General features: G+C 42.2%; 1 protein-coding gene across 1 annotated transcript in view; it reads left to right on the forward strand.

Moving 5' to 3' along the window:
- The window catches only part of SPEF2 (sperm flagellar 2), a 111,945-nt gene that overhangs the window by 62,559 nt on the left and 33,030 nt on the right, over positions 1-16,356 (forward strand). The window contains exons 25-28 of the mRNA XM_084628061.1: positions 4,749-4,909; positions 5,718-5,904; positions 7,095-7,266; positions 10,302-10,424. Coding sequence (XP_084484187.1) covers positions 4,749-4,909; positions 5,718-5,904; positions 7,095-7,266; positions 10,302-10,424 — 643 coding nt within the window. The remainder of the gene's footprint in view (positions 1-4,748; positions 4,910-5,717; positions 5,905-7,094; positions 7,267-10,301; positions 10,425-16,356) is intronic.

Here is a 16,356-nt window from a genome sequence, read left to right on the forward strand (position 1 = left end):
ATAATGGCCTCTGTTCTTAACTTGGCCATCTAAATGCTGCAATTATATACAATGTTATCAGACCCACCTATTTTAAGATTGCCCAACACTTCCTTTTATAAGACCTTGTTTTCAGTTCCTTATAACTTTGCCAAACTTTAGCCATTTGGGATGAAATTGTAGATGCCAGATGTCTTTTGGAAAATTTCAGCCAAAACAGTTCAACCATTTCTAAGAGTGAAGCAAAGGGGAAAAACATTGTTTTACCATGTAAAAAAATCTGGTCATCTTCTTTCTTTGGAACATGGACTTGAAATTTGATAGGGATTGGCCTTTGTGTCAGGAATGTGCCTTTGCTGTTCCTGAGAAATTCTGCTCACATTTGGCCAAGTTATAAACCTTTGAAAAACCTCACATCACACATATTCAGTAAAAGCTTCCTAGAGTTTAAGGATAATACCTTTGGAGATTTTTATCTGTTAATGAACATGCTCCAGCCCCTCACAGTTCCTAGTGCTCACCAGACTGCTCATGCACCATCACTACAGAGAGACTGAGCATGTTTCAGCTCAGGGCTACAGGGTTGAAGCTGGACTTCCCCTGTAATTGCTGCTTCCAGTTGCTCCAGGCAAGGGCATGGACAGACACTAGAACTGAGAGCAGGGAGAGACTCTCTCTCCAGTGCTCTCAATGACATCCTTCCCTTTTAGTGCCCAGGCAGCATGGATGAAGAAGGGATGGAGGGAGGGAAAGGAATAGACTGGGACAAGGAGTCTGTTGAGTCTGGAACTGGAGGAGAGGAGAGACACTGTGAGTGAGTGTTGGGGGTGGAGGAAATTGGGACTCAGGTTGGGGATTGGGATTTGGTGGGCAAGGAGACTCACAGCTGCAGCTGAAGTCAGTGAGAGCTGTATTTTGAATATAAAGTGCTATCTAATGCTAAGTACTCTGAAAAATCAGGTCCTAAGCTTCTTCAATTAGGCATCCAAAATTAGTGGATAGTTTTGACTTTAATCTCTCTGTGCCTCAGTTCACCCTCTGTAAAATGGGATAATACCATCCCCTCCCCTCACAGGTGTTTTGAAGATAAATAAATGTTTGGGAAGCACCCTGATCAGTGCCATAGAAAAGCCCATGAGGAAATTCATAATTCTGTATTGAGACCAGGGTTTGGATAGTATGCTGTGAATAAACCAAAGGCTATGCATTGAATCATGCAGATAAAACAAAATATTGAATAACTGATCTTAATAGAGCACCATCCATCCTGTGCACTGAATGAAGCAGGACATCAATGGAAAAAATATCATGTGATCATGTAATTAAAAACTTATCATCATGCCTACATGGAAGGGGATTGAATTAAAGTTGCACAGATAAGCTTAATGCTGTCATTTCCTAATTTTTAAGTGCTTGACATTGATTATATATATTTTTGGAGCTCTTTTACAGTATCATATTTTAGAGTATACACTCTAAATATCACTTTTCATAGATGTATTGACAAATGATGCTGTACATTTAAAAACATCCTTTTTTTACAGGCTTCCATTCTCCACAACATCAAATCAATGTTGTCCATGCTTCAACATCCTGAAAAATTTTGCCTTTCCCTGTTTAGTTGGGCTAGTCTCTCACTATGTCAAACATCAACCCCTCATCTGCCATCTTCAATGACTTGTTTATCCAGTTCTTCTTCGAGTCATGTCCCTACGGATGCTCCACTCTAGGTGCACTAGAGCCCCCTGCAGCTTTGATCTGTGATTTCTCATAGCAGTGTCCGTTTGGCCTGCTCATCGGTGTTAGTCAGTCTCATGCCCATGCCGTTGTTATATAGCACTGCATGGGTGAACCACTCCCAGTTTCTTCTTAACTGCCTTTGCCTGAGACGGAGCTCTAGCAGTTGTCCTATTGAGATTCCCTCAACTCTGTTTTTCTCTTTTACTCATGTAACCCATCTGCCAGGTGCAGTCGGCAGCCACAAGGGCCAGGTTCAATATCTAGGGGTTCCTTTTTACAATACAACTGAGCACTGGCTTGAGCTCCCCCACCCAGTAACCTGGGAAATTACACATCACCCCTGGGCACCTCTAAGGGACAATACTTCCCCTCTCTCAATGACTGAGGCTGTGCATAGAAAAGAAACTTTATGAAAAGAGGGAAGTAACCTGACATTAATTTGGGGAAACCCCATAAGCATGATGATTCAGAAGTTTATGACCATGAGCAAAACACCCACCCCAGAGTACATTAGGCAGTGTCCTTTGCCTCAAGTTCTCATCTTGTGGTGAGGAAGTCCAATGCATTTTATTGTAGGCCAGGATAACTTTCAATATGGAGTGCTCCTCTTTAGCCTATCATCTGCCCCAAGGGTCATGTTGGTGGTAGCAACGCAGCTGCACAGGAAAGGTGTTTTAGTATTCTCTTATCTGGACGATTGGTTGCTGAGCTGCCCCCTGGAACTGATGTCTCGGGCAACTTCCAAGGCTATAGGCCTCTTTCTCAAATTGGGCCAACAACTGTACATACAAAAATCCATCTTGACCTGGGTACAGAACCTAGAGTTCATAGGGGCACATCTTGATGGGGGCAATGATAAAAAGAGCCAACTTTCCTCAGCACAGATTTTTGGCTCTTTCCAACATAGCAAAGAGAATTCAGCTCAGACCCCAAACCATGAACAGGAGCTGCATTCAACTACTGGGGCACATGGCAGCCACCACCTTCATGACGGAACATGCCAGACTTCGAATGGGCTGCCTTCAGGGGTGGCTCAGAACCATCTATTCACACACCAGGCACAGTCTAAATATGCTTCTTTCTGTACCTACCTTCATGAAATAATCCCTCAACGGTGGAAGGACCATCACAACATATGCACAGAAAATCCATTTGCACATCTTCCCTCAGTGATCATTATAAAAACGGACACCTCTCTGTTAGCATAGGGAGCACAATTCAGCACTTACACGATCCAGGGCAAGTAGATGTTGCTAGAGACGATGCTACAGGACTTCAGCTCGGGGCTCTGGGCTTCAGCCCTGCATGGGGCACTGATGCTTTGGGGCTTGGGACAGGCCCATGGACCCCCCGAAACCAGCTCGTGGCCCTCTCGGAACCATGTAGGCCTGGTTGAGAACTGCTGCTCTAGAGGGTGCTGGTGTGGGTGTGGATGCAAATACATATAAAAGGTGGATTGTGGGTTGGATACAATTTAATTGCCACAGATGCGGATCCAAATTTTTGTATTCGCACAAGGCCGTACTAATAGTTTGTTAGTGCACTTTGAACTACCCTTCTTTGAAACGAGTATAGATCAAAATGCACTAATGAATGGGTAATGAGCATCAGCAAGGTCCACATGGACAATTAGCGCAGAGTAGGCTAGTGCAGGGTGCACCCACTTTGCTATGAACTAAATTCATGTGTAGTCAAGCACTAAGCGTCATTGAAAGTTAATGCAATTTTGGCTCCGAAGTCACTGAGCTGCTTCTGAGTTTTCCCCTCAAACTGTTACCCCCTAAGTAAACCCACCCAAAACATTTCCCTACCTCCATGGAATTGACATGATATTTGCTATCATCACATTGTTCACTTTGCTTGTGGGTTATACCCCTTCCCCAACACTTAGTTTCTTCAGGGCATGGATCATCTACCGCTCTGGGTATGTACAGAGCCAAGTGCAAGGGAGGCTGCATTCTTTGTTGGCCCTTAGACACTACGTTACTTAACATGATTAATAATAATTTTACCTACTATCACCTTCATTGACAATAATGGGTAAAATTATTCATGCTAAAAGTAGCAATTCTGAAATTGTGCTATCTATATCTTTACATTCAACAGCTTTGTCAGAGAAAGCAATAAGAATAGCAACAAAACAGGCAAAGAGTTCCTGATTGCTGAAATCCTCTGGTGTAGGTTTTACTATGGGATTCTATAATATGTTCTTCAGATCGCTATATTATTGTATTAGTATAGATTTTATATACTCATTTTAGCGAGGTCAGATATCCCTAACTAGTCTATATCAGATTTCCATCCACTTGCTTTATTTTCCGTAACAAGACAGAAAAATTTTTATCTTTAACTTATGGCCAACTGGCTGCTTTACACTATGAGATTTTTATTCTTTTTGTGAATGTGGTTTTGTGCATTTTCCCATGAATATGCAGTGCCGTTTTGACAGTTAGAGACTCTGACACTACTGGTTTAATAAATCAAAGCATGACAGGTGCTAATGCTTTTTGGCTTCACTCTGAAATAAATAGATGTCTTGAACCTTACAAAATCCACTTGTTTTTTCTTTAAACAGCTTGCACAATTATAATTCTTTCTTGGCCATTTAAACAAATTTCTTTTGCTTTATATTATTACTAAAGATTTTTAATAATTTGGATTAAAGATTTATTCAAATCTGTTTAATTACAGTTTAGAAGCACGTGGTAGATTTGTTTTAATTAATTTTGTATATATATATGTGTCAGAATTAAATATCAGTATATTTATATGTTCAAATTAGATACATTTTCCGATTTCATAGCTGATATTGTTATTAAATCTTAGAAATATCTATATTAAAGTTTTGAACACACATTCTGAAAGTGTACTTTTCCAGTACATGTTGTAGTATGTATTTATTATAAGATACTTAAACACATATGATCAACCAGTCCTATTTTCTAGCCTCCATCAAGCATTCTCATGATGTAGGCATTACTTTAGGGTATTAAAAAACAGAAACTGCTTTGTTCCATCCTGTTCTGAAGGTTGAAGTGGACCGTTTTCAAGATACAAAGAGATTTCTACATGACTATTACAGGGGAATGGAAGGCAAAATGCCAACAGAGGCCTGTCCAGAGTTCACTAGAATCCCATTATTAGATATTGTTAATGTAGAGCAATCTGTGGAACAAAGCAAGTCAAGAAGGTAAAAACTGCATTGTAAAAAAAAAAAAAGTAACGTAATTAATATAGCATATAAGTATGTTTGTCCATGTGTTACTGTTAAATAGATAGACTATGGTGATCACAGCCATATGATAGATGTTGAGTATTGTAATGTATTTAATTTATTGTACACTTTTGGCTGCCCCATCATTACTCTGTGCAGTAACAAAACAACAAAAACTGACGGATAAAAGGTTCCTTCTTTCCCCCAAATTATGACAGTTCCCCAACAAATCCTGCAACTAATTATAGTTAAGTATTAAACATTTGGTTCTGTATCAGTGACGAAATTAAAATTTCACGAGCATAGCCTCTGAGGTTGTGGTCAACTGAACATAAGTTAAAGAAGCCTTGCTGGGTGCGTGGAATTAAACACAATATTCAAGGTGAGAGTATACCATCACTTGTATATAACAATGGCATAATGCTGTGCATAACAATACCTATATTGATACCTGAATGGTTACAGTCCATCAAGACCCCATCAATATGCATATCAATAGTTAATATCAATCCATCCAGTGTGTATTATTTGTTGTCTAATGCCCTGGTTTTGTTTAGATCAGTCTTGAGTTCCTTATAAACCTCTCTACTCTAGACTAATCAACATGATTTTGTGTCATCCACAAATTTTACCACTTGTGATCCATGGAAGGGTTCCTCCTTTTTCCATTGCTATCACAGACTTTGAAAATGGGGTTCTGGTTCTCTTAATGTAACTTAATTGCACCATGTAAACATATACTACACCATCGGGATAGTGAGTTATTTCCTATTTTGTTTTCAAGGATTCCCATGGTTCCTCGTAGACCCCCTTCTCCTGAAATAAATGTCATCAAGCAGAAAAGCAAAGCAATTCAACTAAAGAGCAATAAGGAGGAGAATTCCTCTGAAAGTATAATATTTAACTTTGGGGCAGATGAGAAACTTATCACTGATACATGGCAAGCAGCAGTAACAGCAATATCAAATATGGTAAGAAATGCTTTGTTTAGTAAAGATTCACAGATTGGTTAAATAGTTAGATCTAAATCTTTCCAGTCCAAATACCAGACCCATGCACCAGTATCTCAACTCCATGGCTGCTGTTCCACTCCTGATGTTCCAGTAATCGCTGCAGCCCTAATACATCCCTGCTATAAACGGGGAAATGGCAGGATCAGCATAGTAGCAATTCCTCTTCAGAGCTCTGCTCTGTGTATATCCACTCAAATCCTGTCTCCCGCCTCCTCATATGGTGGAACCAAACAATCCTGGTGTTAGAAGTGACCTGTGCGATAAGGAAGAGGGATCAGTATTTGCCCCTTAGTACATTTTTTCTTAAACCTTCCAAAAGTAAATCCTCAAGCAGAGATTAGACGTCACAAGTCTTCTCCAGCTTTATTTTATAGTGCCCAAAGTGTGCTAGCTGTGTGACAGCTAGTTTCGAAAGGCAGTTCCTGGATCAGTGGCTAGGATTGATGGCTTTCCCCACCTTTCTGCACTTTTACAATATGGTCAGACATGTTGTCCTCTACAGTGAATGCCTTAAGATAACTTAACTCTAGAGGCCTTGTCTACACTGCCACTTTACAGCACTGCAACTTTCTCGCTCAGGGGTGTGAAACATCACCCCCCAGGGGACCCCTGGGGCCCTGCAAGTTTCAGTGCTATAAAGTGGCAGTGTAGACAGTTCACCAGCGCTGGGAGCCACTCCGCTCATGGAGGTTTTTTTTTTTTTACAGTGCTGGGAGAGCTATCTCCCAGGGCTGGTGCCGTGACTACACAGCCATGTTAAAGCTTTTAATGTTTAACAGCAGCGCTTCAGCGTTGCTAGTGAAGACATATCCTCAGTTCTTCAGCTTCTCAGCCTTCACTGAAGCCTAGCCCTGCTTTGGTTACCAGTTGGTCTACTTCCGCTGCTTCCCTTTAATACTTTAAATATTTCACAGAAGAAATTATTTAAGCTGCCATCTTTTTCCTTCTTGCTTTTTTGGTTTAACAACTGTTTCTTTATTTAATAAACATATACTGATCAGATATGAAATCAAGAATCAAAATATCTAATTTATATTATACATCCAGCAGCAACCACTAGTAGAAAATAAAGGATAGCTCATTCAAAATATTAATTGTATGTTCTAGATCCAGAATAGTTAAGTTAAAATATTAATATGAATATTAAGGTAACTGCTGAAATACAATCAAAAGAAGCCGAGGAAGAAAAAGAACGCCAGCAGCTAGAAAAGAAAGAACAAGAACGTCAAAAACCTTCTCTGGCAGCAGGAGGCAAAGGTGGTGGAAAGGATGCCAAAGATGCCAAGAAACCACCTCCAAAATCACCCACCAAAAAGAAAGGTAACTGAAGCATGTGCTTTTCTTTTAAAAATAGAGCATAAAACTATTCAAATTAAATGAACGTATGTTAAAAAAGAGACTAACTACAAAAGTTTAATTCTTTTCTCTCTGTTCTTTTGATAGTTCAAAACATGATATATCAGTGTGCTGACATGGTAATGATAAAGAAATCCAGAGACTGCTTAGTGATAGTTGGGTGAATTAAATCATAATAATATATAGGGATAAATGTTCAAAGTAATACCAGAAAGTAATACTTGCTAATCTTTTTCTGTGCATTGTTTTGGAAGTGTACACATTGCAGCCATTTTATCAAATTATGTCAACTTTTTTAAAAATGCTTGTTCTTTTCTAACATTAATCTCCTGATGTAGCTAAAACCATATAAATACTTCTTACTTTATTAATAAGGAACAGGATAAAAATAGTCCAAGGCTATTATTCCACAGTATAATGTAACAATCTTTATAATATTATAGATCAATCAGGTCTGTCCCTGCTCTATCATCATTCTGACAAGGTATAAACAATGTATTGTTTAATTGCATTCTGTTAGCACCTAGAGACCCAACCAAGATCAGGGCCCTATTGTAATAAGTACCATATGTACAGGTAATAAGAGACAGTCTCTGCCTCAGTGACTTGACAGTCTAAATAGAGAAGATAGACAAATGGTGGGGGAAAGAAAGTATTTTAAAAATGGGCAAATGAAGTGGAGAGAGAGTATGTGTATATCTACACAGCAGAAAAACCTGTGCTCTGCCACAGACTACTTGTGTAACCTTGGGCAAGTCACTTAGCATATGTCTACAAAGCGAAAATACACTTGCGTCAGCAAGTCTCAGAGCCCAGGTCAATTGATTCAGGCTTGTGGGGCTCGTGCTGCAGGGCTGAAAATAGTAGTGTAGATATGCGGGATTGGACTGGAGCCAGAGCTCCAAGACCCTCCCCCCCCCCAGCACCCGGGTTTCAGAGGCCAAGTTCCAGCCCAAGCCTGAATGTCTACACTGCTATTTTCAGCCCCATACCACGAGACAAGTCTTTTGACCGGGCTCTGAGACTTGCTGCCACAGGGTTTTTTTTTTGCTATGTACACATACACTAAATGACTTGTCCAAGGTTACAGAAGTAATCTGTTTCAGAGATCAGGTCTCCTGAATCTAAGTCAAGTGCCTTAACCATCTTTCCTCACAATACAAGATAAGATATTAATGGATACATTTTTCATTTTATGCCAAATAAAGTGCTGTTGTACATCTCCTGAGAGTGGAAGAGCTCACCAACTTTTATTTCTGGCTTTCACATCCTAGGGATGCACAATACAATTTTTTTTTATCTTGTAGGCAGTGCAGCAGCATACTTACTGAAAGAGTGATATAACTTTCTGCACTCAATTTTGTCACCTTTCGATTTGATCATTAGAGTTATGTTCAACCTGATCTACTGATCTGGTATCATCCTGTTGCACCACCACAGCAGCTGCAAGTCGGTTGTTGGGGAAGAAAAGTTATCATTATCTGTACTTGACAACACTTAACAGTCAAAAGTGCTTAAACTACAAATAAACTGCCAACACAATGTTAAAAAACAAAATTATAAAATAGCTTTATAATATTAAAGTGTTGTTGTTTTCATTGCAGGCTTTAGGTCCATCTTGTAAAAGTAACTAATAGGATGATGTAAAAAAGTATAACATGAACTAGAGGAGACCTACTTTTAATACATTGTACACCCTCCTTATCGTATTTCAGTACTGTCTTAATGTAACTAATACTGACTTATCAATAGGGCCCTACCATATTCACGGTCTATTTTGGTCAATTTCATGGTCATAGGATTTTAAAAATCATACATTTCATGATTTCAACTATTTAAATCTGAAATATCACTGTGTTGTAATTGTAGGGGTCCTGACTCAAAAAGGAGTTGGGGGGGGGGAGTTGCAGTACTGCTACCCTTACTTCTGTGCTGCTGCTGGCGGGGGCACTGCCTTCAGATCTGAGCAGCTGGAGAGTGGTGGTGGCTGGCTGGGATCCCAGCTCTGAAGGCAGAGCCACCGCCAGCAGCAGTGCAGAAGTAAGGATAGTATGGTATGGTATTGCCGCTCTTACTTCTGTGCTGTTGCCTGCAGAGCTGGGCCCTCAGTCAGCAGCCGCCACTCTCCAGACACCCAGCTCTGAAGGCAGCAGCGGAGAAATAAGGGTGGCATAGTATGGTATTGCCACCCTTACTTCTGCACTGCTGCTGGCGGGATGCTGCCTTCAGAGCTGGGCGCTTGGCCAACAGCCGCTGCTCTCCAGCTGCCCAGCTCTGAAGACAGTGCAGAAATAAGGGTGGCAATACCATGACTCCCCTAAAATTACCTTGCAAACGCCCAGCAACTGTCTTTTGGGTCAGGACCCCCATTTGAGAAACGCTGGTCTCCTCTGTGAAATCTGTATAGTATAGGGTAAAAGCACACAAAAGACCAGATTTCATGGGAGGAGACCAGATTTCACGTGATGTATTTTTCATGGTCGTGAATTTGGTAGGGCCCTACTTATCAACATAGAACTTTTATCACCATTTACTTCATCTCTGAATTTGACTGACACTTAGCATTCAAAGGGTACTTTGCGTACCTGCAAATTATCAATAGATTAATAGATTTTAAGTCCACAAGGGATCATTATGACCATCTAGAACCCCAGTAGAAACAACTCCATTAGATAATCATTTCCTTTTAGCAATTATATTTTGAGCTCTATTAGTTACCCAGTTTTAATCCATTTAATAGGTGCTACACTGATTTAGTATAGTGTTAATTTTTTAAATTGAGATGTCATGCAGTAATAATGTCTTACAGAAGTCTAAGAATATTATGCCAACAATTACATTTATCCACCAAACTTGTAATCTTATAAAAATGATATCAGATTCATTTGAAAAGAAATTATTTCCATAAAATAAATTGTACTATGCTGTGTTGTCTACATATATGCAGTCCAAACATTATAAGATTTTCTTTTTGGTGAAAATATTTTCTTTTCTTTCAGGTGTTCCTTCTCCAGCACCTGTGGCTGAAGCCACTGCCATTCCTCTAACACCAGAGGAACTAAAGAAACAGGAATTAAAGCTTAAAATGAAACAGGAATATTTTAGTGCCCTTGAATATGAAGGTATGTAATTAGTTCAGTGGGCTACATTGTGGAAGTTGATCATCATTCCCAATTTAGATTTTTTTTAATAGTTGAAACTGTCTGCAAAGTTCTGTTGAAAGTTTGCTGAGTGAATGGGGAGGAAAGAGGTCTGAAGAATCCTGGAAACTTAAAAAAATGGTGGTAGACAATAATTTTTGAATAAATATATTCAAAATAGAAGAGAAAGTACTTTTAAGCCTCTCTTCTCTTTCCTGTCATCCTTCTACTATCAGCTATTCATTGTAAGAGAACATATTAAATTATATTGACCTGAGCAGTTAACCAATCTTCAGGATCTTCTGGATTGTTTCTGTTAGAGGGAGTCAGGTATTTGTTTGATGCAATCCTGTTTATTCACAAAGAATGTATAAAGTCCTGTTTTCCTGAATACGGTAGGAATGAAACAGCAGGAGACAGTTCCTTTTCTCACAGGGCCAAGCCTCTTTTCAGCCAGCACTCTACCCAAAAACTCTCTCTCTCAGCTTCTCTCAAGATAATGCAACAAGAGCTTTTCTGGCTGTCTCTGGGGCTTCCTTCCTACCTCCTTTATGTGCTTCTGGCATGTTTCTGCTCCTGCGTGCACACATACACAGACACAGAGCTTCATCAAACCATAATCAGCCTTCTGCATTTGTGCTTAGACTCCAAGGAGAACCGCTCCAACCACCTGGCTCAACTCCCACATCAGCCTTGCAGGTGGCCTGTGTTTTGGGCAGTGGCTCCTATTGTTTCAGCTATCTGTTCTACAAAGGAGCTTAATTGCTTCTTACATTTATCCTGAACGAAGGGTGACTGTTACACTCACCTGCTTCAACAATGTTTCACCCAATCTCAGCACAACAATATTTTTTTAAAATCAAATATTTGGAAATAGGAAGGGGAACTTTAAAGAGGTAAAGACCTGCCTAACAAAACAGCCAAGGTATGTATCAAAGGAGAACTAAAACATACAGGGCCACATTTTCATAATAGCTTATTAACATACCTTGCAAATGCAGATACCACAGCTACACCTGCAAGTGTAATAACTGGAAATGTAAATGACCAATTAAGTGTGTAGATATTTCGAGACATGCAAATCTGTAGGCAGTTACTGAGTTGTGAATTTTGATTTCTCACTGAATTTAGCAGTTGCATGTATATGCCTTATTTTCAATTGTGTTCCTGGTCTGAGAGTATTTTCTGTTGTTGGATATTTTGAGAATTGTGTGACTAAATTTGATACTTACAGATTGTTATGCCATTGTCCCAGTAGCAGACTGAGAGAAGCAGCTCCTGGAAAACGTGCAAAGAAGTTACAAAGAAGGCAGCAATTTGTTAAGCTGTACTGAAAAGCTTAATAGATATGCACTAAAAATCCTCTGAGGTGTTTTCAGTTGCTCTTACCTTTTTAATTTTACAGCTTTCCCTCCCAAATCAAGCAGATCTCAGAGAAAAATGAGTTAATGCCAAGTTTAAAATTTCAAATGTCAGCTGTTTTTGCTGAAAATAGGAAGTGTATATTTTTCATTCTCATTTAACTCAAAGATGAACTTAAAGGGATTTTGTTCAGACCTTCCAAATACATTCATCTTTCTGTAGAGCCTGCCTAAGGAAAGTTTCAGCCTCAAAGATGATTGTTTTGGAAAGTTATTATTGGCATATGGGAATAAGGTCTGTAACAGAAACTGCTTTACAGTTTTACCTATTGAAGTCACTGTCAGCAGCAACTAAAATTTTGTTTTGTTTAGAAAAACATTTTCTAGCAGGTAAAATTAAATTTAATAAAAAATTGAGAGCCAGGGTAGATGAAGTAATATCTTTCGTTGGACCAACTTCTGTTGGTGAAAGAGACAAGCATTTGAGCTACACAGAGGTCTTCTTCAGGTCTCAAAATAAAAAATTGAGTTGCACATTGGATGCCTACATGGATCTTCCAAGATTTGAGATACTCTTAGTTCAGTGTTACTCTTTGGTCTTCTTTCTTTTTCTTCAGGTTTTTCATTCCTCTATTTATCTGTTCGATATCTTTTTCTTTCTCACATTCCATACCCATTTTTAAGACATTTATCTTTTCCAAGACATTTATGTTTCTCTGTCTGTTGCCTCCATTTTTTACTCTTAACATCTCAATGACAACAAATTCTTTGTCTTTTTTCAGTCCTCCCATTGTGAAATGCCAGTTTTTTCTAAGTTAGATGGAATTTTTTACTCATAGATCTTTGTAGACAAATATTTCTTCTTCAAGTGCTTGCTCATGTCCATTCCACTTTAGGTGTGCGCGCATCCACGTGCACAGTTATCTGAGATTTTTGCCTTAGCGGTATCCGTTGGGTTGGCTGTGGTGCCCCTGGAGTGCCATGCTCATGCGCTGGTATATTAGGCACCCCAACCCTAGGCCCTCTCAGTTCCTTCTTGCCAGCAACTCCGACAGAGGGGTAGGAGGGCGGGTAATGGAATGGACATGAGCAACACATCTCAAAGGACAACAGTTACAAAAAGGTAGGTAACTGTTTTTTCTTCGAGTTCTTGCTCATGTCGATTCCATTCTAGGTTTGTGCGTGCCCACATGCACAGTCGTCAGAGATTGTTGCCTTAGCAGTATCCGTAGGGACGGCTGTGATGCCCCCTTGAGTGCCACGCTCATGTGCTGGTATATTAGGTGCTGCCGACCCTACGCCCTCTCAGTTCCTTCTTACTGCCCGTGATGGTTGGTTGGAGCATCTTGTCTTTCATTGCAAGAGCGCTAGTGGTTCTTACAGTCCATTGTTCTGTCTCCTTTGGTTTTAGTTGATAGGTGCTTAGTTAGACCATTAAGTTAAGGGTTAGAGTAATAGTTTAGGAGTTAAAGTCCCGGCTGGAACTTCGCCTTGGAGCAGGGCATGCCCTGTTCCCCAGGCTTTAAGCCACGCTTATTGTGCAGCTGGCCAATGTCCATTAGCAACCTCCACACTAGCTGTTTGAAGTGTTTGGGGGAGTCCCACAGAAAGGACAAGTGCAGGATCTGCAAAAAAAGTTCGCCCTCAAATTCAAAAGGAGCCTCCTGGAGGCTGCCCTTCATCCTGCTTTGGAGCCCGCTTAGTCGGACTCCATGCCCGGCACTGAGGCATCAGTGCACAACACACCGCTGGCACCGGAATCTGCCCAGCACCATTTGGGGCTTTGGGCAAAGAACCTGTGTTAGGCCATGTGCCCGCCCCGGAGCTACTCAAGGGGTACTGCTGTGGTCGGACCCCTTAGCCCAGCCAGGGACCCACCTCTTGCTCCCGGGAGCGGCAGAGGGTCCTGGGCCCTAGTAGGGTCATGTGTGCCCAAAATTGGGCCTGGCGACCAAAGAGCAAGTAGGATGTCCGGTACCACAGGCACCAAGCCAGGTGATGGACCCAGCTAAGGCCCTGGCATCTACAGACAAGCCAGTTATGGGACTACCCTCTAAAGCAGCAGAGTGTCCCCAGACCGCAGGCGTCAATCCCCTTCCCTGCGGCCTTGAACCCCGATACCTCAGCCTCTGTCCCTGGTTAGAAGACACAAGTCCCTGATGCTGAGGTCTCCACCTACATGGCACTGGACACCTGAGTCATGACGCAAATCCCCATACCCACGGTACCATCGGGCCTCCCACCAGAGATCGCCACAGCGCAGATCACCATCACACAGGCAGTCTCCCAGGCATAGATTCCCACCTCCCTGCCTGGTTCGGGATAGTTCCCAGTCGTGGCACGGTCTGCAGCTCCCCAGTACCGCTCTTTGGACAGGCACTGATCCTCACCAGGGTAAGGATCCTCTCCTTACTGGTTGCCGACAAGGGTCCGTCAGCAGACGCAGGCATCTACAGCTCCGCCCTGGTCACTGGAAGGGCAATGGTCCAAGTCAGAAGGAGAGTTCAGCCTCTCACCTAGAAAAGGTGAATCACCACCAGCCCATGAGACCGGCACGACTCCTGCAGCAGCAGTGTGGAGACTCAGTGGCAGCACTGGAACATGTGGGTGTACCTTTTATGCCGTTCCTGTCAGGCTGCTTTGGACAAACTGCCCCTGGCACAGTCAGAGCACGGTGTTGAATCTGATGCAGGGATGACACAGCAGGACCCAACACCCCAGGAACCGTCCCCAGATGAACAAGGGGAAGCCACCTCTCCCCCTGTGGTGCAGTCATCTTCGTTATCCCAGGCTATCCCAGGAGATGCAGAGTACCCTCCAGGACCTTCTGTTTGATGGGGGAGGGTTCTTTTTGGAGCTGACCAATGCACAGCTTCACGGTCTTAAAGACTCCCGTGCCACCCTGCATTCATTGGACCTACACAGCCCTCAGCAGGCTAGAAAGCTGTTCCACCCCCCACCTCCTCCATCGAGGTAGTGGGGTGTCCCTCGGTCCAGCTCCTACAGAAAGAACAGAGACAAAGGATTTAAACGGCATCACCCTTCATCTTCCTGTTCCTCTGCCCAGCCTGGTTCTTCTAAAGGCTAAGGAAGCCAGAACCAGGGATTTTGAAGATGTGCCCAAGGACATCGCCTCAGTCACTTCCGAGGATCCACCTCGCCCTGGAGCAGGGAAGAAACTACATTTCCAAGCATTCCCATGGCCGCTATCAACAGGAAAGGGAGTGGGGAAGCTGCGAGGGCTGGTGTGACCAATACACTGGGCTTGCTGTGAATGGGGAGCTGGCTGCTAGAAGGGGGTGGCACTGTGAATGGGGAACATGTATGCACAAGGAGTAGAAGGCTTTGGCCCACATATCACGCTCAGAGGACTTCATCAGACTGGATTAGGGATGCAGGTGGCCTCAGCTGACAGCCCCCGAAGAAGGAATTGGATAGAATGAATGGACAGTGTCTGAAGCCTAGCAAGGGAGATATGTGGGCCCCAGCAGGAGAAGTTAAAAAGATAAGTAAGGGAGGGCATAGGCACCAACTCTGTGGGTGCTCCAGGGCTGGAGGACCCATGGGGAAATATTAGTGGGTGCTCTGCACTCACTGGCAGCCAAGCTGTTTGACCACTCCAGGAAGGGCAGAGGAGGAGCGGGAACGTGGCGAGCTCAGGGGAGGAGGCAGGGAAGAGGCAGAGCTGGGCCGGGGATTTGGGGAAAGAGTTGGGGCAGGGACTTTGGGGAAGGGTTTGGAATGGGGGCAGGGCAGGGCCTCATGGAAGGGGTGGAATTGAGGCGGGGCCGGAGGTAGAGGGGGGTCGAGCACCCACCGGCGGGAGCAGAAGTCGGCGCCTATGAGGGAGGGAAGGCACTACTAGAGGACCTGGGCAGCTTTAGGTACAGTACCAGGCACACAGGAGGATGTGACTCAATTTCTGAGATAATAAAAGAAGAAATTGTCTTTTCCTTTCCAGATTTGTCTAATAATCAAAAAGGGAATCTAGCACCTCCCTTCCATATTTGAACACCCTCAAAGTTCAGGAGAGCACAAATTCAATTTGAGCTGCTCTCTGTTACTTAAAAACAAAAAACAAAAAACGAGGAGTACTTGTGGCACCTTAGAGACTAACAAATTTATTTGGGCATAAGCTTTCGTGGGCTAAAACCCACTTCATTGGATGCATGCAGTAGAAAATACAGTAGGAAGATATATATACACAGAGAACGTGAAAAAATGGGTGTTGCCATACCGACTGTAACAAGATCAATTAATTAAGGTGGGCTATTATCAGCAGGAGAAAAAAAACCTTTTGTAGTAATAATCAGGATGGCCCATTTCAAACAGTTGACAAGAAGGTGTGAGTAATAGTAGGGGGGAAAAATTAGCATGTGGAAATAGTTTTTACTTTACGTAATGACCCATCCACTCCCAGTCTTTATTCAATTTGACGGTGTCCAGTTTGCAAATTAATTCCAATTCTGCAGTTTCTCTTTGGAGTCTGTTTTTGAAGGTTTTTTTTGAAGAATTGCAACTTTTAGATCTGAAATTGAGTGTCCAGGGAGGTC

This window comes from Lepidochelys olivacea, assembly GCF_965140295.1.
Source record: "Lepidochelys olivacea isolate rLepOli2 genome assembly, chromosome: 5".
Lineage (NCBI taxonomy): Eukaryota > Metazoa > Chordata > Testudines > Cheloniidae > Lepidochelys > Lepidochelys olivacea.